The sequence below is a fragment of the Battus philenor genome, unplaced genomic scaffold, assembly GCF_028537555.1.
Source record: "Battus philenor isolate CCGP_79_NKW_IND1 unplaced genomic scaffold, ilBatPhil1.0.hap1 SCAF_13, whole genome shotgun sequence".
Classification (NCBI taxonomy): Eukaryota; Metazoa; Arthropoda; class Insecta; order Lepidoptera; family Papilionidae; genus Battus; species Battus philenor.
The window spans coordinates 3,428,558-3,452,738 of NW_027181675.1; the positions used below are offsets into that span (position 1 = coordinate 3,428,558).

The window sequence follows — 24,181 nt, forward strand, 5'->3', positions numbered from 1 at the left end:
GACAAGCGTAACATTGTAGACCTCGTCATCACTTGACATTAGCCGAGACAGAGGTGAAATGCTTTGCCTATAAACAAAAAAAAAAAACATAATGACGTCATACTTTTTTACTCTGTGGGCATTATGTGCTCGCGAGAATATATATTTTTTAATTCAATCCTTTTAATCTATTGCACTGAATAATTTAAGTTATGGTGATAAAAACAGCCTTAGGAAATTTCCTAACCGCATTTCAGTTATATGAAGGCTCTGTTTATGATGCAGTATCTGGACCGGAACGCTATTGCGTAATAAATTGCATATAGCTCGAAGATACATTTTCTACACGATGTCTGAATAAATGTAATCAATGCTTGCGAGGATGATTTGTAATAAAAGTTCTAAAATGAGCGTATAAAGATTTATAAAAAGTATTATTATAAGGGACATTTCTAAATCGACTTTATTCTTCAAAATAAATTGAAATAAAGATTTTTTTATGAAAATCAATATTGTTTTTAATCTATTTCAAAGGTATGACTTTGAAATAATGAAACATGTTATGACATTGAGGTGAACTTGAACCTCGAATCTTAATTTATCATTTTGTGTTAACGCCGGGTCTATTTCGGTATTCACATTAAGATTAAAGAGTTTTAAAGCGAGAATCATTTTAATACAACTCTAGAAATTTAGGCCCGGAACTGCTGTACCGCGCTTTAAGTAACCGCGCGGTGAGACGAGGTGGAAGTGAGTATCGGTCGTTCTGTTGCCTACTAGTCAGTCCACCGTTAATGCATATGTCGGAGGCGCTAATGTTCTTTGTTCCTCGGCCCCCACTTCACCAATTTTTCCTAAGACGCGGTAAAGCGGTTTCGTCACTACTATAAATCTCATACCTGGGGGGCCAATTAATAGTTGATTTTTACATGCAAGTTGGTTACAACACTATATTTCTCGATAAATTTGCATAAGCTTATATTTTCAGTGTATGATATTTGACGTCTTTCTATTTAAAAGTTTTTTTTTTTGATGATGATTAATCTTTAAAGTCGCAGTTTATTAAATGTCATTTGATACAAAATTCTAATGCTGTTAAAATTTATACGCGAACATCTGCCGGCGCCGCACGAGACGGCAGGTGAGTTTAACGGATAATAACGCTAGGCGAGTCGTTAAATTTGCGCTGTGCGAGGAATGCAGTGAGGACACATTTGCGTATCTGTTAAGAGTTGTACTGATCTTTTTAAGTGATATCACTAAATAAATTTCTTTAATAACTTTATTGATGTAATGCCAAAGAGAACCTTTCGTGCCCAACCAGGACCGACCACGGCCACTTCGGACGTGCTAATATTAGAGCTACGTCGGTGACTTTGGGGTTCTTCTGCGGTTCTATCTCGCAGTGAAACTTCAGAGTATCGTGGCGATCTTTAGAAGAGACTTGTACCTTGCAGTGGGCGTTAATATGACGTAAAATAGGAAGCAATAAACGGATAATCTATGGCTCAATTAATTATGTCTTATGTAATGTATAGATTAGCAGTAGCGATTGCTGTATTGATTTAGGATTAATGAGTGACCCTGACATTAATCCGTACATTGTCATCTTCCGGTATATGAAAGAGTATAATAGTTTTTCCAGCACATTTATACCTATGAAACTGTAGTTTAACCTACCTTTATTAGTTTTGAGATTCAAACACTTTGACACGATAGTAATGTACTTTCAATGTAATGTCTACAATATGTTTCTTGGTAGATTGCAATCAGTTTTAGTTATTTATGAAGCTATCGACTATTTTTTCGTATTTTCCCTAAGTCACGAATAAGGTCTTGACGGTGAAAAACATCACTTCCTTTTGGAAATATACCTTAGAGTAAATTAAACCTTTCGTATACCGTAAAGCACGCGGTTACATTTTATAGTAATTTATATACGAGACAGGCTGTGCTTAATTCAGTGTTTTTAAACATTTTAACGTTATGGAAATAAAATTAATATTAATGTAATTATTATTAGTCTTGCAGTGCACCAAAAATATAATTAATGATCATTCTTTAATAATAGCGTATAATAACGCATACTGCAAGGACTCCCGAAAGATATCCAAGGTTTGGTGATCGCAGTACAGTATTACAGTTCGCAGAGGACGCTGCTGATCATTCTGTGGAAAATTGTTTATGAGCAGCTGAAATCTTATATGATCAACGCTGAAAGAGTAAATATATGTAAGGCCCTAGCAGTCGAAGCCATGACTTACGATCCCAAGTCGTCTACCGCTTGGTTACCACTGCTTATGTTGTTCTATTCTTTATTATTAATCAACAATTTGGGTGATCATTTTAAAATACATTTTATTTTTATTTCCATTGGACTGCATAAAGTTTGATAGTAGTTCTTTTGTAGAAGCTATTATAAAATAAAATATATGAGGAATTATTTTTTAGTTTTATATTGTAGATGGTAGAGTAACCTGCTTTCTGCTACTAGTATATGTACGATAAAATATTTATATTCACAAAAGTATGTAATGTTTTAACATGTTCGATTAGGTGCTGCATCTTAACACTAGATGTCCTAAGCAGTAGTTTGAATTGCAGTATCTACATGTCATATTCATGAAATGGCATCTTGTCTGATTTTTACATTTAATTTTTTTATATACGGTTAAGTTACTTATTTAGACGTAGAGAGTACATGAAACATTTAAAAATAGTATAGTTCCTAAATCCTTTATAGTTATATTGGGATGATAAAAAAAAGAAAAAAATCAATTCATCGATTTTACAAACGTGTTAAACTGTTAAAAAATAGAAATATTTGCTTGCTTTAGTTAGAACAGTCGTGCCATTGAACATAAAGTGGATTTTCAGTTTTCACCTTAGTGATGTATCTATGGGAATAAATCGCACACATACACAATAAGGCGGTGTCTAAACAGTGTTTAACTGCCAACGGGTTGAACGCTGGAATTGTCTTCGTTTTTATTTTCATTCAATAAATTTGAAAGAAATACTTGATGTTTATTCCACATCGCGTCTTCTGTTACTTAAATTCAATTTATGAGTGCTGAATGCACATTACTTGGGTTTTACCGGTGACATCATTTTCGTTCATTAATTTTTAATTGTTACACATTAATGTGCACGGGTACATACTGTGGAATGATCATGCAAACCGCATTTGCGTTTAACCGCTTTTTCTTTGTTCGAATATTGATTAGATTTTACTCATCTTTTGTAATTGTACATTATAAAATTATTAAGTATATGCCTCTGTTTTATTTGCAGGTGTGAATATGAATAATGTTTTATTATTTTATTTTTATTCTGCAAAAAACCTTTCAGGACCTTGTTATGACGGGCCCTTCGGTAACGTTTTCACTTTTCACCCTCTACGCTAGTGATGACTGTAATACGTGCTACATACAGGCCCGTTTAGATAAAATAATCTCTTTTTCTTCAAAATTAATAGCATGTCAAAATTTTGAGCATTATACTTCTCATTCTAAAAAAGAGAATATTTACGAGTGCGGGTCATTCTTCACCCACTGCGGCGGATTTTCTCTGTGGCATCACCGCCAAACACAGGGCCTCTGTTACTGTCGCCGAAACAGCGTTTCGACCCTGCTTAGTCGCTACAGGTAGATCGAGCGGAGGATTGAAATACTAATACTCTGGAACTCTGCAACACCAGAAGTAGAAGACGACATTCCAGACTTCTGCTCCAGGGGTCCTGTAAGTGGGGTCATGAAGCTCACTCTTAGCGGGATCATGAAGCTCACTCTTAGCGGGATCATGAAGCTCACTCTTAGCGGGGTCTTCACTAAGCGGTGGTGCTCCACAATGACAAGGCAGGAACTGGTTTGGCTTTGTTGGGAAAGCAAATACAGAAGCAGTATTATTATATTTTTTATGGCCCCCTCCTTACTAGGGACCTCTCATACACCCCTTTATGGTTTTGGACAGGAAATTGTTAATCATTTTTTTCACGTAATATTTTATTGAAATACTCTATCATACGTCATAAGGTCTCTCTTCCATGTTTCTTTCATGCATTGCCTCTTTTTCTTCCCCTCGCTTCTTAATTATCACACTTACAGTTATCACATTTTTTCCGCAGCAAGATTTTAAATTATTTATATAAATTATATTTGTTTAAATATTTTGATAATATCTTCATATTTTGTTTAGAATTTTTGTTTTACATTTATTTTCATTTCCTCCTGTTTTTTCATGCGCTTACCCGAACAGTTTTATTTTTCGGAAATGTTTCTTTTGATTACGTCCTGTACTATGGACTTGCAATATTTGAAAAACGTAGGCCTATCTTTATCGTCATTTATTAGTGAGGCGATGCTATCCTTACTAAACTTTTATCCTAGCATGAGCTTGAAATCGCACTCGAGTCCTCCGAATGCGATATTTTTATATTGAAAACGACTAGATTAAATGTATGACGTGTCATCAAACGGAACATTTAGTTCATTTAATCACTTTTCATTTTAAAAGCCAGGCGGACAAGAGGTTCACTGAAATATGTATTTATGCACCATTGAGAATTTTTGTTACAACTTTCAAGTAGTTTATGTACCGAAACAAATTTGCTACCACAATAACACACGCATTGTGTTTTGACAAATGACCGCGTAGTCAGTGGATCGTAAAGTCCGGTAAGAATAGTCCGGGAAAGCAAAGTACCCGACCACCGGCGCATCGCAACGTTAAAATATGCCTTTCCGTGTTTGGCACTCGAGCAGTCATTAGGTATATATATATATATATATATATATATATATATACTAGCTGATCCCGCAAACGTGGTTTTGCAAAAAAATATTTTTAACTTTCAATTTAAAAATAATGGTTGATCGTAGAGGGGTGAAAATTTAGGGATGTAGGTATTTTTGTATGTCGTATCATAAAAAAATAAAAACAAAAAATTTCGTAAAAATAATAAAAAAAAAAATTTAAGGGTTAGCAGTTAACAACCCTTATCACTTAGGGGTATGAAAAATAGATAGTAGCCGATTCTCAGACCTACTAAATACCCATTTAAAATTTGGTAAAAATCGGTCAAGCCGTTTCAGAGGAGTTCAAGTTCGAACACCGAGACACGAGAATTATATATTAGATATACACCTAATACCTAGATGTATATATGTCACTGTATTATATTTGTCAAATTTATTCATCTTGTACGGATAATCTTTTTGGGCGTGGTTAAACCTTAACTAGAAATAAAACTTTAGATGACAATACAAATTAACGCGGATTAAATTTCGGTAAGACGAAAGCGACCCGCCATCACCGACCGTTCCGCGCAACGTTGAATCTCGAACTACCCTCTCAATATCGCTGCACGGTGGTTTTAACGTTTCGCTAGAGCAGGAACTTCCGGAAGGAACGTTCCATCCTCTTGTGCTAGATGGCGCCACCGTCCCATCGTCATATTTGTACAATTGATTTCAAACAAATATTGTTACAGGGCAGAGACACATGTGTGTTGATCTCTGGAGAATCCGGAGCAGGCAAGACGGAGGCTTCGAAGTTTATCATGAAATACATAGCCGCAAACACAACACAAGTTCACAGAGAATATATCGACAGGTAACGTATATAACTTTGTTCTCTGTACGTGTTAGAATCTCTTTTGATGTGATATTTTAATTAACCATTCTCATCCTTATTTAAAAAAAAACAATGATTAAAAATTTGCATCTTTTTCTTTTACTTTAATTTAAATTTTTATGCAAATTAAAATTTTGATGAAACCGTTAAAAAGAAATAAAAACGACCTCATTCAGTATACGATACTTATACAGATGTATTTTTCATCGGAATTTAAAAAATAAGAAAACGAAACATAAAATGATTTGCCATAATTTTTTAAATATTAAACCTTTATTATATTCACATTTTCGTGAATTGATGTATACAGGGTGATCGGTATTGATGTAAAAACTTTAAAAGGGTGAATGTTTAGCTCATTTGTTATCAGTCAACATACGCTATATCCTATCCAAAAATAAATGTTTTCAGATATAATAAACATCGCAATTAGTAAGAAAAGCCTTTTCCAAAATTTTGATTACTGAATATTATAATTAATATACTATCAGATCCTACAGACATTGTACTGCCAAAAGATATTAGCCCATCGCATTAAAATATAATAAATAATTTTTGTAATATGTCTGTGAGTGATCGCTTTAAAACTTTTTGGTGACTAATGACGTATATCTTTCTACTCTGACGTATATCTTTATTACCCTATAGCCAATTATTCTGTACCTAGATTGTGTGTTTAAAAAACAGCGCCACTATAAAAGGATATGAATAACGTAAAATTGTTACGATAAAAATAGATTTTTTTATTTGCAGGGTAAAAAACGTCCTGATCCAATCGAACTCTATACTAGAGACATTCGGAAACGCGAAGACGAATCGTAACGACAACTCGTCGCGCTTTGGGAAGTACATGGATATACATTTCGACTACAAGGGCGATCCGGTCGGCGGACACATCAGCAACTATCTTCTAGAAAAGAGCAGGGTCGTCAGCCTGCAGCCGGGAGAGAGGAACTTCCACGCGTTTTACCAGGTACCGATTAATAGAGAGGAAATATGTCACCATTATTCCACCCTCTCATAGACCCTAAAATTAAATTTCTAGATAAGCAAAGGACCAATATTTAGCCTCTTCCGCACATGCAGTGGTAGTCGTGCAATAAAGTGCACCGCCCGCCAGCCCGCTGATAAATGCGTATGCGGCAAACAATGCGAATCACACAACCGCCACCGCCAAATTACTCAACACGTGTTTCACCCCTCCACAGGGCATCTTCAGGAGTTGTGTTACACCGATTAGTGCTAAACGCAGAGACTCTGTGTCTGGCTAAATATTGGTCCTTTTCTTACTTAAGATACATGGACTTCCGCGAGGTAACGCCTGATTCCATTAAATATTAAATTTCTAGACTCGTATGATGAAAGTCAAACCGTAGTCACATCGGAATCCTTCACCCACGTCACTTCTTGAAGCATGCGTCTTGAGATTGGCCCCTTTTTAGCCATTGAAAAATCTATTATAACGTTCCAATTAGAAGCATTAAAACTTATTGCTAAAACCTAAATGCCAACTCGGAAACAGTATTTATCCTGAACGTCTGTAAATGCCAACGTTCAAACATCATTTGTCAATGACAAAAAGAAAAAAAAACTTTCTGTGCAAGTAGCCCTTGAACTGAGTTATTACAAATAGGTTTAGACTAAGAGCTTTTAACGCTTGGCTACAACAAAACCGGTAAAGCTGTAAATATCAAAAGGAAAACAAAGTTAATTTAGGGTACAAAATGCACAGTGTACCTATTTTGAATAGCAAACGAATATCGATGTAATATTTAAATTGATGATAATTTTAAATTTCATCCAACGGAAACTCGGTACATGCGATTATTTTAGCATTTATTTTTAATTGTTATCGTATTCGACCTTGCGTTTGACCATTTCCTTCCCACATAAAAAATATTTATCTGATGCTTGGAGTAAACCTTTACAAGTTATTTACATATATGTCGTGTCGTTGTAGTGTCTTCTTTATTAATGTCGATTCTACTGAGCGGTACCTCTTTTATAAGTGTACGAACAACTAGCGCCACCTGTCGACGTCGACTGAAAGTATAATGCTCCGTCATGAATATTATTAATTTAAAATCTAATTTCAAATGAAAGTTTTGTCAATTTTTTTTAATTATCAATTACGTTAAACACCGAACAGTTAATACGAGGGTGAATCAAAAAATTCTTGGAATCAATATTAAAAAATACAAAGATTTTTATAATAATATTTTATTTTTCTACATAATCTCACTCCAATGCAATGCATTTAGAATAACGCGTTTCTAACTTCCTTATTCCTTGTGAAAAAAAATTATTTTCTTGACTCTCGAAAAAGTCCTCTACGGCAGCTATAACCGCGTCATTATCGTGAAATTTTGATCCACGAATTTTCTCTTTTAATTTTGGAAATAAGTGAAAATCACTTGGGGCTAAGTCCGGAGAATATGGTGGGTGGTCAAGGAGATTGAAGCCAGCACAGCGGATTGCGTTGAGCGCAACTTCCGATCGATGAGCAGGAGCGTTATCTTGCAGGAACAACACGCCCAACGACAGTTTTCCACGACGTTTTTCTTTAGTCGCTTCACGCACTTTCGGGATTAAATTTGCATAATAGGGTCCAGTAATCGTCTGGCCTTTTGGCATGTAATCAATAAAAAGGATTCCTTCACTATCCCAGAACACAGAGGCCATAACTTTGCCAGCGGTAGGAGCAACTCGAAATTTCTTAATGGATGGAGAGGATGGTCGTTTCCAAAACATGCTTTGTCTTTTAGTTTCAGGATCAAAATGGTGGACCCACGTTTCATCCATGGTGACAAGACAACGGCAAAAATTATCCGAATCACGCTGGAACATTTCGAGATTACGCTTGGAAATTTCCAAACGTCGCTTTTTGTTTTCGTCGGTTAACATTCGTGGCACCCATCTTGCAGACACTTTTTTGAACCCCAGTGAATCAATTAAAATGGATTGAACGCTACCAAAAGATATCTTTAGGATCTCAGCTATATGTTTTATAGTCATTCTTCTGTCTTCCAAAACCAGATTCTCAACCTTTTTGACATTTTCTTCTGTAACGGAGGTTGAAGGCCGCCCAGAACGCGGGTCATCTTTACAGCTTGATCTACCTCTTTTAAATTCAGCCACCCAGTACGCAACCGTAGAATAGGGTACAGCATCACCCCCTAATGTCTGCTGAATGTCCAAAAAAATTTCCTTCGTAGACATTTTTTTCAAACTGAGATATTTTATCACCGCACGTAACTCACTTTTATCCATAATTTTGACTTTTTAGCAACTCTTTGCACAAAAAAAATTATTACATGCGAACGAACTGACAAAAATAAGTGACAGTCTGCATAAATATAGTGTGATAGACACTCTTTACTTTGAATATCGAACTTGATCCAAAAAGATTTCATATATATGCACTTCTAAGAACTTTTTGATTCACCCTGGTATTAATGTAAACATTATAGAGTAATAGAACCCACACCGGTAGCGTTTATCTAAATAAAGCTTTGGTTATCGTTGTGTTCCACGTTGAAGACGCTTGTGCATGTCTACCTGTTGGCTGTCTTTAGACTGTATAAAAAAGATATATTATATTATATCTCATAACATTTGGTAAGGTTATATATAGATAACATTGTATAAATACACCTACATATATACCCATAGGTATATATATACAAACATACCATTGGGTAAAAGAAATTAATGATGAAGAAAGTACTTTATTTTTATTATTCATCGATAAAATTATTTTGATTGATGTTGGAAAAATTTTCTTAGAATAAGGACTGTCAATGGTATTTTTCTGTTTTATTTACAAGTTGAAAGAACTGTTAAAACCTTTTTGGTGTAAGTTATTCTTTATTTTTAATTAGTTATTTATTTAACTGTATCATAACGCAGACAACAAAATAAAATAGCGTTATTTTTACATTTCGAACAATGTTTGCTTTGACTGAATATATTCTTATTAAAGTTTGTGATTTTTAACATAGTTCAATATATTTTCGTGGTGTTAATTTATTTAAGTGGTGTCTTATTTATACAATCAATATAATTATTTTAGCCAATAATTAAAATAAATTTACCATAAAAGTTGAGCATGAATGTTAATACACTTTGATACAGTAACAAAAATACAGGGTGATAAATAATTACCTACAGAACTCCATACTTTTATATGTATTATTAAAAGTGTATTTTTTATCTTCCAGTTATTAAGCACCAGCAATCCGTATACGAAGAAGTTCGGCCTGAGTTCCAGCGAGGTGTACAAGATACTAGGCAGCGAGCGCGGCACTGCGCACGATTCTAAACTCTATTCTGTTACAAATAGCGCCTTTAATGCGCTTGGTTTTTCGCCTTCAGTCGTAGAAGACATTTGGAGTATCGTGGCTGGAGTCATTCTTTTGGTAAATTTTTTGTTATTGTTAAAATTATGCGTTTCCTTATATAAAATCATATCTACTTTATAAATGTGAGTGCTTATACATGCAAAACTTTAAAAAGATCCAAATATGTCGTTAGACAAGTGTTAAAAATATTAAAGATGATTGAAAATCGTTCGATTAAGTGAAATAACCATATTTAAATTTTAGATAAATTGCTTATATTTTCTATATAAGAAAATGTAGTTAGGTTCGAGATAAATTAACTAAAAGAATTATTTTCGGAGTTAACCTTGTCGATAAGAATTTATAATTTTTCGTTTCACTCTTATACGCAGGTGTTGTCATCCGTCTCATTCGCTCATTCGCATCCTAAGTTTTTTTTAATACAATATAGCTGTCTCTAAGCTAAATTTTCGTTTTAACATCAACAGGGAGAATTGAGTTTCTCAGAATCAACAGAGGGTGAGCTGAATATCGGTGGTCCTTTACGCTCTTGTGTAAATGCGTTCGGTGTGAGCGAGACGGCGCTACGCGAAGTGTTCGCATGTCGGGTACTCGCGGCGGGCGGCGAGCTGGTCAGCAAGCGTCACTCTCTCAGCGACGCACATTACACGCGGCTGGCGCTTGCTAAGGCAGCCTACGACAGACTCTTCAGCTGGATCGTGCAAGAGGTAAATAGGAAATAACATAGAAAATGCAAGAAGACACCATAATGGTATAATACACCATGGTATAATTAAATTTCAAATGTAGGTATAGGAAGCGATCAAAGAACTGAATGTCCTCCCAATCCGGTTTAGTTGTAGTATGTAGTGACACAAGCCAAAGCTTCCACTGGGAGCCATCGAGCTTCGCGAGAGTTTGGTAAAAAAAAACTAACAAATTTTGAATGGAATTTTACATTTTTTATCATTTTTTTCGTGATAGACCGCTCTCGAAAACATTTTGTTGTTCATGTAAAATATACACAAATTAAATGATAATACACTAAACAAATTACATAAATTTTATTTTAAATTGATGAAAATGAAAAGTAATAAAAATAGTAATAATGAACCTTGTGTTCAATTGATTAAGATCGATATTCACTCGGCAGATCAACAAGGCAATAGAAGCCCCGAAAGGCACATACCGCAGCACACTCATCGGAGTGCTGGACATCTACGGGTTCGAGATCTTCGAGACCAACAGCTTCGAGCAGTTCTGCATCAACTACTGCAACGAGAAACTGCAGCAGTTGTTCATCGGTAAATTATTTGATTAAATGTTTAATGCTTCCGGGTTCTATATACATGAGATTATCTAAACTTGTACTAAGCTTCCACTGTGTGTGTGCGACATTAGCCGATTGTCTGTTTTCAAATGTCGTTATGCAATATTAATCGCCGGGTACTGTAATGAATTTTAATGTAAAGTATTATGTTTAACAAGATATTCTGTTGTTATCACAGAGCTGGTGCTAAAACAGGAGCAGGAGGAATATGCCCGGGAAGGCATCCAGTGGACGCCGGTGCAGTATTTCAATAACCGCATCATCTGCGAGCTGGTGGACGCGCCGCACCAAGGGATCATTGCCATCATGGACGAGGCCTGTCTTAATCCTACCAAGGTCAGCGTCTGCCACCTTTGACAAGCCAATAACTTTTTGTTGGTGCATATTAAGTCATCGAGAAATAAAAACTGCTCAACAATGTGCAACATAATGTTTGCGTCCGAGAATTTTTTTATATCACTGTCAATCTAGCTAACTTTGACATCATTTTAGCCGCAAGACGTTTGCTACTTGACGTAGACCTCTCCCACAAACATTTCTAATAGGACCAGATAAAAGCCTTAAAGCGCTTTTCTAATAGGACCAGATAAAAACCTTAACAAGGTCGTTTGTCCACTTTGCGGGTGGATGTTACACTATGCGCTTTCCTATCCGTGGTCACCACTCCAGAATCTCACCTGGCATTTTTTTTGTCGTCCACCAATAACTGCGAGATATACTATATTTTACAATACAATATCTTATTTAATTAGATTGGTAATCAATTACATAATTATTTTTGGGTCAGATCTGGGTTCAGTGACGATTCTTTCATAAAAAAAAAATTAACAAGACATAGCATTTCATGTCCCAAGATGAAGGTCGAGACAGACACTGCGCAATCATAAATTTCCAAAACTTTTAGTGTGTTGTTTGAAACGAAGAAAGACATTTACAAATAAAAATCACTTTTGATTGTTTTAAATATGTGGTTATTGAATTGGATAATTGTGTAAATTATGCTATATACCGCTTCCAATCAGTACCATTCTATAATATGGAAGAGGCTTTTGTTCACTAGTAGAAGACCTTTAGCCGAATTGATAATAATGATATACATTAATAGACCGTGTAATATGTGTTTAATACAGATCTCGGACAAACAGCTTCTAGAGGCAATGGACAAGCGGCTGAGTGGACACAAGCATTACACGTCTCGTCAGCTCAGCCCGATCGACAAGAAACTGAAGCACGGCGTCGACTTCCGAATCACGTGAGTTCACACGCCAACCAACCCAACCGTGAAACCAAGCATGAGCGCGTGCATATGCGTGCGCGTCTGAGTGTGTGTGTATGGGCGTGTGCGTGCACGATTTATGAGCGTGGATTATAACAATTAATCATTGTTCAGGCACTACGCGGGCGACGTTACGTACGCGATAACAGGCTTTATGGACAAGAATAAGGACTCGCTGTGGCAGGATCTCAAACGACTCCTGCATTCCTCCCGTAACCAATCTCTCGCCGATATGTGGCCTGAAGGAGCTACCAACATCCAGAAGGTATGCTCTGTTCATTTTATCTAACCGTGATTAGTAGCATAGACCCACATAATGATTTAGCATTTTTAACTTTAGGTTATTAATGTCATAAAAGTATTAAGAACTGGTTTTTCGTGTATTCAAAATGGTATTCCCTGCATCTTTAATACAAAGTCCGATAATCATAACTTATTTGCCGTGAGTATTTTGTCGATTTTTTTGTATTGTTCCAATTGTGTGGTTTTCTATAAATAACATAAATTACTTCTTTATATCAACAAATCGAATATTGTTAAATTAAAACATAACATAACGCCAACATAATAAAGATCACTTTGGAATTTGTGTATTTATAGCAAAATATTAGATTATTATTTGCTGTGTGTTGTGCAGACATCGAAGCGTCCACCTTCAGCGGCGACGTTGTTCCGCAACTCGATGTCGGCGCTTGTGACCGGACTGCAGAGCAAGGAGCCGTTCTACGTGCGCTGCGTCAAACCCAACCCCGTGCAGGCGCCCAACGCCTGGGACGACCAGCTGGTAAGCAACATTGTTTCATTGCTAAGTACATACATGTATAATATATAGTTTTACTAGTACATAAACTTTTAATTATAATTAAGTTTGAAAAGTTAAAATATGTCCAATAAATGTACAAGTTGGGTAGTTATAATTAAGAAGTCTTGAAAGGATGAATGTATAGCTCATCTGTAGTAAATAAATATGTGATACACCCTATCCAAAAATCTTAATTAAAAAAAAATATCGAAAATGTTTCTGACTTCTCTTTTTGACATTTACATTTTTACAAGTTTTTAGTTGTCTTAGAGTGTTCCTCTCAGAGTCTATGAGTGCTTTTTTTACGGTAGTATAGTTTAGCATTCTTTTCATTCCTTTCCATTTATTAATCGCACACTCCTTTTGATACTTTATGGAAGCTATTTGTTTCATATATTATAATTAATCTCAAAAATACTCTTTAATGTTCAGCTGAAGTCTAATAATAACGATGCTTGTAAAAAATATGTTTAGAAAACTCATACGTTTCTAAGTTATCTCTTATTTTTTTTTTTGGTATATCCAAATGATCATTTGTCTTACAGTTTGAAATTTCGAGCACTGAGTTTGAGGTGGCCCCGCTCTGAGAGTGCGTGACTTAAACTTCTTTACAGTAACTAAGATTGTGGTCTCTCTCTCTCTCTTTCTCTCTCTCTATCTCTGGGAGCTTTGTTCAAGGACCATTACATCATTTAACTCATCTGCCTTCTGGTATCAGAAATTAGTTTTTATTCCATGTATGAAAACTGATCTCATGAACAATAAAAAAATAACCCTCAATGTATTTTCGTTGTTTTAGGTGCGTCATCAGGTCGCGTACTTGGGGTTAGTGGAGAACGTGCGCGTACGTCGCGCTGGGTTTGCTTCTCGGCAGCGCTACGACCGCTTCCTCAAGCGCTACAAGATGCTGTCGCAGTACACCTGGCCGAACTTCCGCGGTGCCAACGACCGTGATGCCGTTATGGTGCTGCTCCGGGACCTGCAACTCACTGATGTCCAGTTTGGACACACTAAGTTATTTATTAGGTAAGATTACGTAAGTTTAACTAATTGAAAATAATATGCGACAGTTAATGACGACGTTTAAAGTGCTTTAAAAGCGTCTTTTAGATATTAGTTTATAGTTTCCATTGTTCGATAAAATCGCAACAAAATTAAGCTATCCTTTTCAATTTTTATTGTAGTAGTAAAAAGGATACACAACATTTTTATATATAACAGTAACATAATAACGATCTAAGGATGCGTTTACAAGGGGAAAAAAGTCAGCCTACATATGTCGTTTACAAGTTGCTGATATATTCTATTGCAATTGTATTGTTTCTTTGTGGGCTGATTTATTTTATAAAAGTTTATCAATGTTGTGGTAGCCATAAAACCAAAAATGGATGCCATGAACAATTACAAAGAATCTGTAGGAGTGGTCGTAGTACGGTAGCTTCTTGTGCTTCGGTAGTTCGTCGGTTGTATCTTGTTCGTCGATCGCTTCTTGTTCGTCGGTTGCTTCTTGATCTTCAGTTGCTTCTTCCTGCGTTGACCGCACCTCCGCTAGCCCTTATAATGAGCGCGGGGACGCTCAACAGCGCGATGCAGATTTTCGTTGCGTCTACTGTGGCGCCATCTGTCATGTATCTGTTTCACTGCCGCCGCCGCCATGCGATTGACGGTCACGTGGGTAAGAGCTTGGCGTTTGAGTGGCGCGCGATATGCACGCCACATCACTCCCCCGCCCAGACCGTAACTATGGTCGATAACAATTTGGTAACCTTACTCTTCTGCCGCTCCGGGTCCTCTTGTCTCCGTCTGAGGTAGTAGCAGTTGAAGTGGTTGAAGTGGCTGTAGCGGTTGAAGTATTGGTAGTGGTTAAATTAGTCGACTTGGGGATTAGAGGGATGACCTGATTAGGGACTTGATCTTCCCTAGTCAGATAGGCAGGTTTCAGTCTGTCGACTGAGACAGTAGAGGGCTTGCCCCGTAATTCTATTGTGAAGAATTTTGGGTGTCTTTCTAAGACCTTGAAAGGACCGGCATATGGGGGTTCGAGAGCACCACGTACATGATCTTGACGGAGAAAGACGTGAGAAGTTGTATTAAGATCACGTGGTATGTAAAATGGCACTTTGGTGTGCCAAGACGAGGGTTTCGGGGACAAGTTTGCCATGTGTGCTCGAAGTCTTGTTGCGTACTGGGTAACGTCAGCTGTAGTGTAGTCGTCCACCGGAGCGAGGAACTGGCCAGGCAGTTGAAGTGGCTCGCCGTAGACGAGCTCTGCTGGGCTGGCTTGCAGATCTTCTTTCCAGGAACTCCGGATCCCCATGAGTACGAGTGGAAGTGATTCAGTCCAACTCGATGTGTCGTGGCACATTATGGCTGCCTTCAGCTGGCGGTGCAGGCGCTCCACCATGCCGTTAGCAGCTGGGTGATAAGCAGTGGTGTGAAGATGTCGGGCGCCAATCATGGTAGTAAGAGCCTTGAAGAGGTGGCCCTCAAATTGGCGACCACGGTCGGTAGTCACTCGCGCGGGACACCCAAATCGGGCTATCCATCCGGACACGAGTGCAGCTGCGCAGGTTTCTGCAGTGATGTCTTGTAGTGGAATTGCTTCAGGCCATCTTGTAAATCTGTCAATGACAGTGAGGCAATATCTGTAAGATGAAGATAGCGGTAAGGGTCCTACGAGGTCGATGTGGATGTGGGAGAACCTCGCAGATGGGGTAAGGAAGGAGGAGAGCGGAGCACGGGTGTGACGGGTAACTTTACTTGTTTGGCATTTCATGCATTGCCGAGACCACTCTCTACAGTCTTTGCGTATCCCTGGCCACACAAATTTTTGTGCGACCAGCCGTGCTGTAGCTGAAATTCCAGGATGATTCCAGTTGTGGACTATGTCGAAGGCTTGGCGTCTGAAGTTTGGCGTGATGTATGGTCGCGGTGGATGGACGGAAGTATCGCAGAAGATAGGTAAGTTGCTGTGTACTGTAGACCTTTTTTCGAGTTGCAAGGCCGAGCCACGCAGAAGCAGATTTTGCAGTTCTGGATCATCGTCCTGAGATATTGCAAGTTTGTCGTAGTCAAGTGCTACCGCGAGTTCCTCCACACGTGAAAGAGCGTCCGCTACTACGTTGTCTGGTCCGGGTATGTACTTAATGTCTGTCGTGAATTGGGATATAAAATCTAAGTATCGAAACTGTCTTGGCGAACAATGCTGTTTGCTGGTAGTAAAGGCAAAAGTTAGCGGTTTATGATCCGTATAGATGGTGAATGACGCGGTTTCCACCATGTGTCTGAAGTATTTTATGGCCTCGTAGACCGCTAGAAGTTCTCTGTCGTAAGGGCTGTACTTTTTCTGCGTAGGCGATAGTTTACGGGAGAAGAACGCTAGAGGCTGCCAGATGCTGTTCTTTCGCTGTTGTAACACTGCTCCAATAGCCGTGTCTGAAGCGTCAGTGTCAATTGCTAACTCTGCTAAGTAATCTGGGTGAGCAAGAAGTGCAGCGTTAGAAAGCGAAGTTTTGCAGTCTTCAAAAGCTTTTAGAAGTTCCGGTGTCATGTCTACTGGATGAGAGCCTTTAATTTTAGGTCCCTGTAGTACCGAATTGAGAGGCGCTTGGTGTTGGGCAGCCTTAGGGATAAATCTGCGGTAGAAATTTAGCATCCCTAGAAAACGACGCAGCTCTTTTACAGTTTGGGGAACGGGGAACTCGCGTAGAATCTCGTGGAACTCTGTATCTCCGCTAAAGGCTTTGACGGAAGAGATGTCGTCGATAGTTTCTGCGTTTTCTGAAATTGCGGCTACATGTAGAGTAGTGATACCATCAACCAGACGCTGGTTTCTGCAGTCGACTAGCAAGTTGTAGTAGCTAAGGAGACCTACGCCAATGATGGGCTTAGACACATCAGCTACCGTAAAACTCCATGAAAAATCGCGACGAAGACCGAGGTTGAGATGCAGGTGAATAGGGCCGTAAGTGTGAATAATACTGCCGTTGGCTGCGATGAGATCGTATTTGCATTGAGTGCAGGGCGTCTTGACGGCTGAACGTGGAAAAACGCACAAGTCTGAGCCAGTGTCTACCAGGAACTGCATTTTTGACACACGATCGGTAATGAAAAGGCGGCCTGCGGATGGCGGGCAGTCGTTGGCCGCTACTTCCGACTGCCCTGTTCGTTTCCCGCCTGGAATGTGCAGGGTTGTCTGCATTTAATCGCTTTGGAGCCATAAGTGTAGTGGTAAAAACAGTATGGGTGGTCTGGCGGTGGTTGTCGTGGCGTCGAACGACTTCGGAAGCGGTTCCTCTCGTATTTAGATTCTGAGCGAGCACCATTTCTGCCGTTTCGAGATGTAAGGGCGGCTACTTGTCTAGTTAGCTCACTGACTTGTCTGGTAAGCTCCTCCAGCGTTGAAGACGAAGCGCTGCCAGAAGAAGTAGTCGCTATGGAGATCTGCGGTGTGGTAGGGGCGATTTCGTACACTTTGTCCGCCAGCTCCCCCAGCTTTTCTAAAGAAAGGTCTATCTGTGAAGCAATCACTGTTTGTATGTTTTGAGGTAGACCGTTAGACCATATTGATTTTACTATATGCGAAGGTACTGATGGGCCAGCTAAATCCTCCAAGTAGCGTAGGAATCGTGAGGGTTTCCTATCTCCGAGCTCTTCGAACATTAGTAATTGCTTCACGCGTTTCTCTTGTGAAGCTGACAGGCGTCGTATAAGTTCCGTTGTTAGTTTTTCATATTTTTCTCTGTCTGGAGGACGAATAATTACGTCTTTCACTTCGACGGCGACTTGGTGGTCCAGTTGTGCTACCAAGTAATTAAATTTGGTTTCGTCGGCACTGATGCCAGACAGGCTGAATTGGCACTCCAGCTGTGAAAACCATAGAGCCGGCTCTTCAGGCCAAAATGGAGGCACTCTTACGCCAACGCGTAACACTTCGGCGATTTTGCGGTCGTCGTTACTAGGCTGACTCATATTGTGGTTTATCTGCGCGTCTTCCGAGTGTGGTATCAGCTGGGTCCGGAAGGTGCTTCTCGTTGTCCTTACTCGGGGTCACCAGTGTAGGAGTGGTCGTAGTACGGTAGCTTCTTGTGCTTCGGTAGTTCGTCGGTTGTATCTTGTTCGTAGATCGCTTCTTGTTCGTCGGTTGCTTCTTGATCTTCAGTTGCTTCTTCCTGCGTTGACCGCACCTCCGCTAGCCCTTATAATGAGCGCGGGGACTCTCAACAGCGCGATGCAGATTTTCGTTGCGTCTACTGTGGCGCCATCTGTCATGTATCTGTTTCACTGCCGCCGCCGCCATGCGATTGACGGTCACGTGGGTAAGAGCTTGGCGTTTGAGTGGCGCGCGATATGCACGCCACAAATCAATGAATAAATATTTAATTATTAATTTAAGAAATTTGTATACTATAATAATAATTGCGAATTAGAAATTTAAAAGTTTTTATATATTTTGCCTTTTAAAGACGCAATCATATGTAAACGCAACTCGAATATGTTTATAATTGATGACGCCTACTAATATTGTTACCCTTTCACAAATGAGCTCAACACACAATATTATAATAATTTAATTTGTGACTGACAACACTGTTCTATACACTAGATTAGTCAAAAAAAACATTTTGTAATAAAGATTTTATTAGTGCTTTCGTCATAATGGCTTGTTATGTCTAGACACAAGGTTAACCCCTTTTATTTTTGGTATAATTCAGGAGTGCGAAGACAATCCACGGGCTGGAGGCGGCGCGCGCGGAGCTGATCCCGTCCATCGTGGTGCTGCTGCAGAAGCTGTGGCGAGGAACGGTCGCGCGCATGCGCTACAGGCGGATGAAGGCCGCACTCTTCATATTCAACGCGTGGAAGTGAGTACTAACATGTTATTTTTAAAATAAACGAAAAAAATCTTACTTTTTAGTTATTCATTCTTAGGATTTCCTACCATATTAATGTTTTAAAAACTTTTCTTTCAGTTTTATCAAAATACTGTGTTGAAAGAGCCCTCTTTGTTCAGTGATGTACAGAGTGATCCGTTATATATATACACTTTTTTCTAATCAATTGTGTATAAAGTGATAACTCTAAAATCTGCTACACGGAATGAACTTCTGGCAATAAAAAGTCTGCACGGATAGAAAGTAAACATTAATTAATTTTAATATGAAAAAATCCGAATTTTTAGTCTATTATCATTACGTTATTTATTATTTCTGAAACCATTTATTTGGCTTTCCCTAAAGATTGCCACAATCACCGGTCTGGCGCTGCTCGCATGTAGCGGCTTCCCGCGATCTTGACAATCTTGTTCCACCTAGTGGAACTTAAAAACCGGACCCTTCCTAATTTAACCATTAATCTTGTGTTCAGACGCTACCGTTACCGACGGTACATCGCAGAGCTACAAGCAGAGCTTCAACGCAACCGGGGTGTGATCAAACGATGGGCGGAGCCGCCCCGGCGCGTTCCCGTGGCGATATTGCAGGCGGCCTACCGGCGGTGGCGCGCCTATCTCACGCTGAAACCAGTACCTCGTGATCAGTGGCCGCAGCTCAAGCTCAAAATCTGCGCGGCCAGTGTGCTCAAGTCCCGCCGCTCCTACTGGGGAGCGGCCAGACTCTGGAGAGGCGATTACCTGGCCATTGACACCTATAACGACCGAGCCGGTATGTAATAGAATAAGTTTTCCTGTGGTGGACCTTGTCAGAATAAAGATCGGCTCGTGTATGACAAGAGTCCCCAACCTCCACTTCTCTCAACGCTAATGCTTTTAGAAGTGATAGTAATGTAAGTCGATCATGTCAAGGTTCAGTCCTCTCGAGGGCAAATGGGTATTATCGACTAGTGACAGCCTATATTGCGGTTCAACCGAGAAAGCCTTTGATCCCCGTCACTCTATGCAGTGTCCGCCTAAGTGATCCAAGAGCTTAGCAGTATCTTAGATAAATTGCAGTATGTAGTGGCCCAAGCCGAAGCTTCCCCGAGAGCCTTCTAACTTTAGCGAAGTTACAAGAGGTGGTCATAGGTGCAGCCGTCTCCATTGATTGCTCGAACTCATGGAATTTTTAAATGCCATTTAAGTAGCAACGAAAGTCAAATAAAGTAAGCTATGTGCAGTAAGTGAAAGCCTTATGATGATAATAATATTTAACGAATTTAGTAATAATGCGACGAACGCTCTGCAAGTGTTACAACTACCTTATGTAAAAAAATGATACGTGCTGATGTTATCTTTGGATATTATTCCATTTACAGCCGTGTATAAGTCGGCGATGGCCAGCTTGCAGAAGTCGCAAAACATCGGGCGACCACTGTTCTCGTGCCGCGTGCACAAGTTCAACCGCTACAACAAGCTGGCGGAGCGCTGCTTGCTGGTGACCGACTCCGCTATATGCAAGTTGGACGCCAACAGCTTTAAACTGCTAAAGAAGCCGACACCCATCACCGAGGTCAGTGTTTATCATTTTAAGGTACTATATATCTCTTTTATATAGATGTCTGTTTATGTACGGTTCAGCTGAATTGATTTAACTTGTGTTGTTGGCGAGCGTGTGGACTATATAAAAGGGTTAAACACACGAAAATGATGGTAATAATTTAATTATAATTTTATAAAATTAGGTAACAGTAAAATAATACGTAACATTAGACTGACAGGACAAACGAACAAGCAAAACTGCATCATGACATAAACTGTCAATATAAAGAGTATAAAAAATAAATAAAAATATAAAGAGGTTTTAAATGACCGACTACGCTTCGCTAAAAATTATTGGCCTGTTTTTATCCAATAGATAAAACACGTATTTTACAGTTATCATATGATTTATTGATTAAACGTCTTAATAAATGACAACTACAAAATCGATTGCGAACGAAAATTGTTTAGTATTTTCTATTTCGTACAATACGAAACTTTTATAATAGTACTTAATTATACTTTTTTGGTTTTGATTCATATCAAATATATGCCTGGTAGAGACAAGACAGTTTGCTCCTGTCCAAACTCCTGGTTTAACTTACTATTTACTTTGTACAGTAAAGTGATGTTTTTTTTAACTTTTACCATGATTTCATGTGAATAATCAACACCATAAAACCTTTGTCGTTGCTTAATGAAAAATAAAAATAAATTATCGGAGTTATTCGACTAACGCATTTGAAGATTATTTGTTGTTTAAGATTAGTTTGGTGTATTGTTAATACATATGCATGTATATATGCAGGTGGGCGCGGTGCGAGTGATGAGCGGCGACGCCCAGCTGGCGGTGATCAGCGTGCCGAGCGCGCGTAACGACCTCGTTCTGGGCCTGGTCGCGCCCACCGAGCACACGCCCGACCTCGTGGGCGAACTACTTGGCGTGCTTGCACACCGATATAGCGCGTAAGTATAAAATTCAACCTATCATACTGGTAACATAGATGTCACTCTGTCATTGGAACCCGGCACGTGGTATAGGCTTCTTGAAAGTTAGTGCAATCTTTCCTATTCTTATTATTTTATCACTAATCTATTTCTTGTGCGACTTTTTTATTCACTCATTGAGCCTTCCCATATTGTCATTTGTGAAGTACATATTTTGAGCTACACATTACTTTGTTATTAATTTTTTAACATAATTATTATTAGTTTCGTTTTAATTCCTTGATGAGATGAATAGAAGCCACGCACTTTGATCTTGAACGATGTTTATATAACTTGCAGGGATACACATATACTATTACGTAAAATCCAATAACTCATTTGCTAATCCTTTTAATGGATCCGGATTTCTACGCCGTTATCTGATGGAAAATTTTTAATTTACGAGTAGAATGTTACAAAAATTGTTATAAAATTTGATAGTTGTAAATAAAAGCACAGTATAGGACGACCACCCAATGGGGACAAGCGTCGTTAGTAAGAAAAGGACCAATATTTAGCCATTTCCGCACAAGCAGTCGTGCAACAAAGTGCACCGCCCGCCAGCCCGCTGATAAGTGCGCATGCGGCAAACAATGCGAATTACACAACTACCACCGTTAAATGACTCAACACGTGTTTCACCCCTTCATGGGGCATCTTCAGGAGTTATGTTACACCGATTAGTGCCAAACACAGAGTATATACATAATACAGACGTCGTTGTTAAGGACGGAAGACGCTTAGTCTCCTGAGTCGGGGTTGATGTTTATGATGAAATATTTTTACAGGTTAACCGGTTCAGAGCTAATAGTAGAAGTTGAAAGCGGAGTGACAACTCGTTGCACGTTGGGCGGCAAGAATCGGGCGCTGCAGTTGCCGACCGCGGGAAGCCCGGCCACCGCGACCCCCACCCCTAACACCCCTCCACCTTTCACGCACGCGCATAACGTCATCACGTACCACCCTGCGTCAGCGAGGGCGTAGCACTACGCAGGCCTACTGTATCTTAACATTGATGAACTTTTTGATTCAAATTTCAGTGCAAATTTACTTACAGAATGCAAATAAGGCCAGTTACAATATAAAACACGTGAAAGCGTTGTATTATTTATCTGTTAACACAGTTATGATGACAAACGAATTTATTATCAAAGCCACGTAGTATATCGGCAGTAATGTCGCAGAAACATATTTATGTCTAGATAAAAAAATAAATTAGGGAAATGACAAAATTACTCGCCATAATGTCATACTTTTGTCTAACCTTTTTGGGTTAAATGAGCGAAAGTAACCAATTTTTTTTATATAATAAAACCTATCACAGCTTAAATTGAGTGCAGGGCACATAAACCAGCTTGTGTCTTAAATTGTTATTTATAACAGAATTTCACTTTTTATACTTTTAACTGAAAAAGTATAATGAATAGTGCAATTACGTAAATAGTATATGACAAGCAGAGATCGGATATTTGATTGTTTGACTACGAAAGGGGTTTTTAAGTGCTAAGAAATTATAGAAGTGGCTTCAACGGATAATTAATTTCTAATAGAAGAATTACTTACGTAAAGATATATAGTTATCAGATTTACTTGTCCATCTTGGAATTTTATAGATACAAAAGCGCTAACCATAGTAAAGAAGTTTGGTAAATAGGCGTAAGAAATTTTTGATGTCTTATGGTACTACCGTAACCACTGTTCTACGCCTTAAGTATAAGACGCGGAGGGAGGAGGGGAGTATCAGCCGGTCCACAGCATTCAAGGCGGCGGCATTTTTGCTCTAATTCCTTAACCCCCACCTCGTCGCGCTTTCCTCTAAGGCGCGGTACAGCGGTTTCGGTAGCATTTACACAATACGTTTCGAAATGTGCGTGAGTTCACAAGTTAAGCATTTAAGAGTTGACGAGCCTAAGTATTTTAAAAACTTAAATTATTTCCGTTAAGATTAAGCAATTTACACATGTTTTAATATACATGCCTATTGTGCTATTATTAAGTTTTCGTACGTTAAACTGTATTTTCACTAAAATAGTATATATATATATATATATATATATATATATATATATATTAAGAATGTGTCGATATTGTTTAATATAAATGAAATGTTTATACTGTGATTTTTTTAAATAAAATGAGAACATATTTTAATTAAAAATAATTTGGCATTTTTGCGTAACTCAATTTGATTTGCGTTTATGTTTGCTTACAAATATTCTTACTAAGAAAATTTAAGACCATATTTTATTACAGTTTTGTAATTAATATTATAGTTTACAATTAATAGTGGATTTTATAAGTATGAATTATAATAAAAAGTGTAAATGTTACGTGCTTCAATTTCATCTAAAAATTGTTTCAATATTGGAGTACTCTTATTTATTAAAAAAATTGTAACGTTTCTAATAGTAATTCTTAT

At 38.4% G+C, this 24,181-nt stretch overlaps 1 protein-coding gene across 1 annotated transcript in view; it reads left to right on the plus strand.

Annotated features, from left to right (window-relative positions):
• Myo31DF (Unconventional myosin ID) overlaps positions 1 to 23,071 on the plus strand; it is a 72,114-nt gene extending 49,043 nt beyond the window's left edge. Inside the window, exons 3-17 of the mRNA XM_068777094.1 lie at positions 5,471 to 5,592; positions 6,367 to 6,586; positions 9,834 to 10,031; positions 10,442 to 10,681; positions 11,107 to 11,257; positions 11,462 to 11,619; positions 12,414 to 12,535; positions 12,674 to 12,824; positions 13,197 to 13,343; positions 14,161 to 14,387; positions 19,076 to 19,225; positions 19,728 to 20,023; positions 20,613 to 20,806; positions 21,584 to 21,741; positions 22,551 to 23,071. Coding sequence (XP_068633195.1) covers positions 5,471 to 5,592; positions 6,367 to 6,586; positions 9,834 to 10,031; positions 10,442 to 10,681; positions 11,107 to 11,257; positions 11,462 to 11,619; positions 12,414 to 12,535; positions 12,674 to 12,824; positions 13,197 to 13,343; positions 14,161 to 14,387; positions 19,076 to 19,225; positions 19,728 to 20,023; positions 20,613 to 20,806; positions 21,584 to 21,741; positions 22,551 to 22,746 — 2,730 coding nt within the window. The 3' untranslated portion in view covers positions 22,747 to 23,071. The remainder of the gene's footprint in view (positions 1 to 5,470; positions 5,593 to 6,366; positions 6,587 to 9,833; positions 10,032 to 10,441; positions 10,682 to 11,106; positions 11,258 to 11,461; positions 11,620 to 12,413; positions 12,536 to 12,673; positions 12,825 to 13,196; positions 13,344 to 14,160; positions 14,388 to 19,075; positions 19,226 to 19,727; positions 20,024 to 20,612; positions 20,807 to 21,583; positions 21,742 to 22,550) is intronic.
• The last annotated feature ends 1,110 nt before the right edge of the window (positions 23,072 to 24,181 follow it).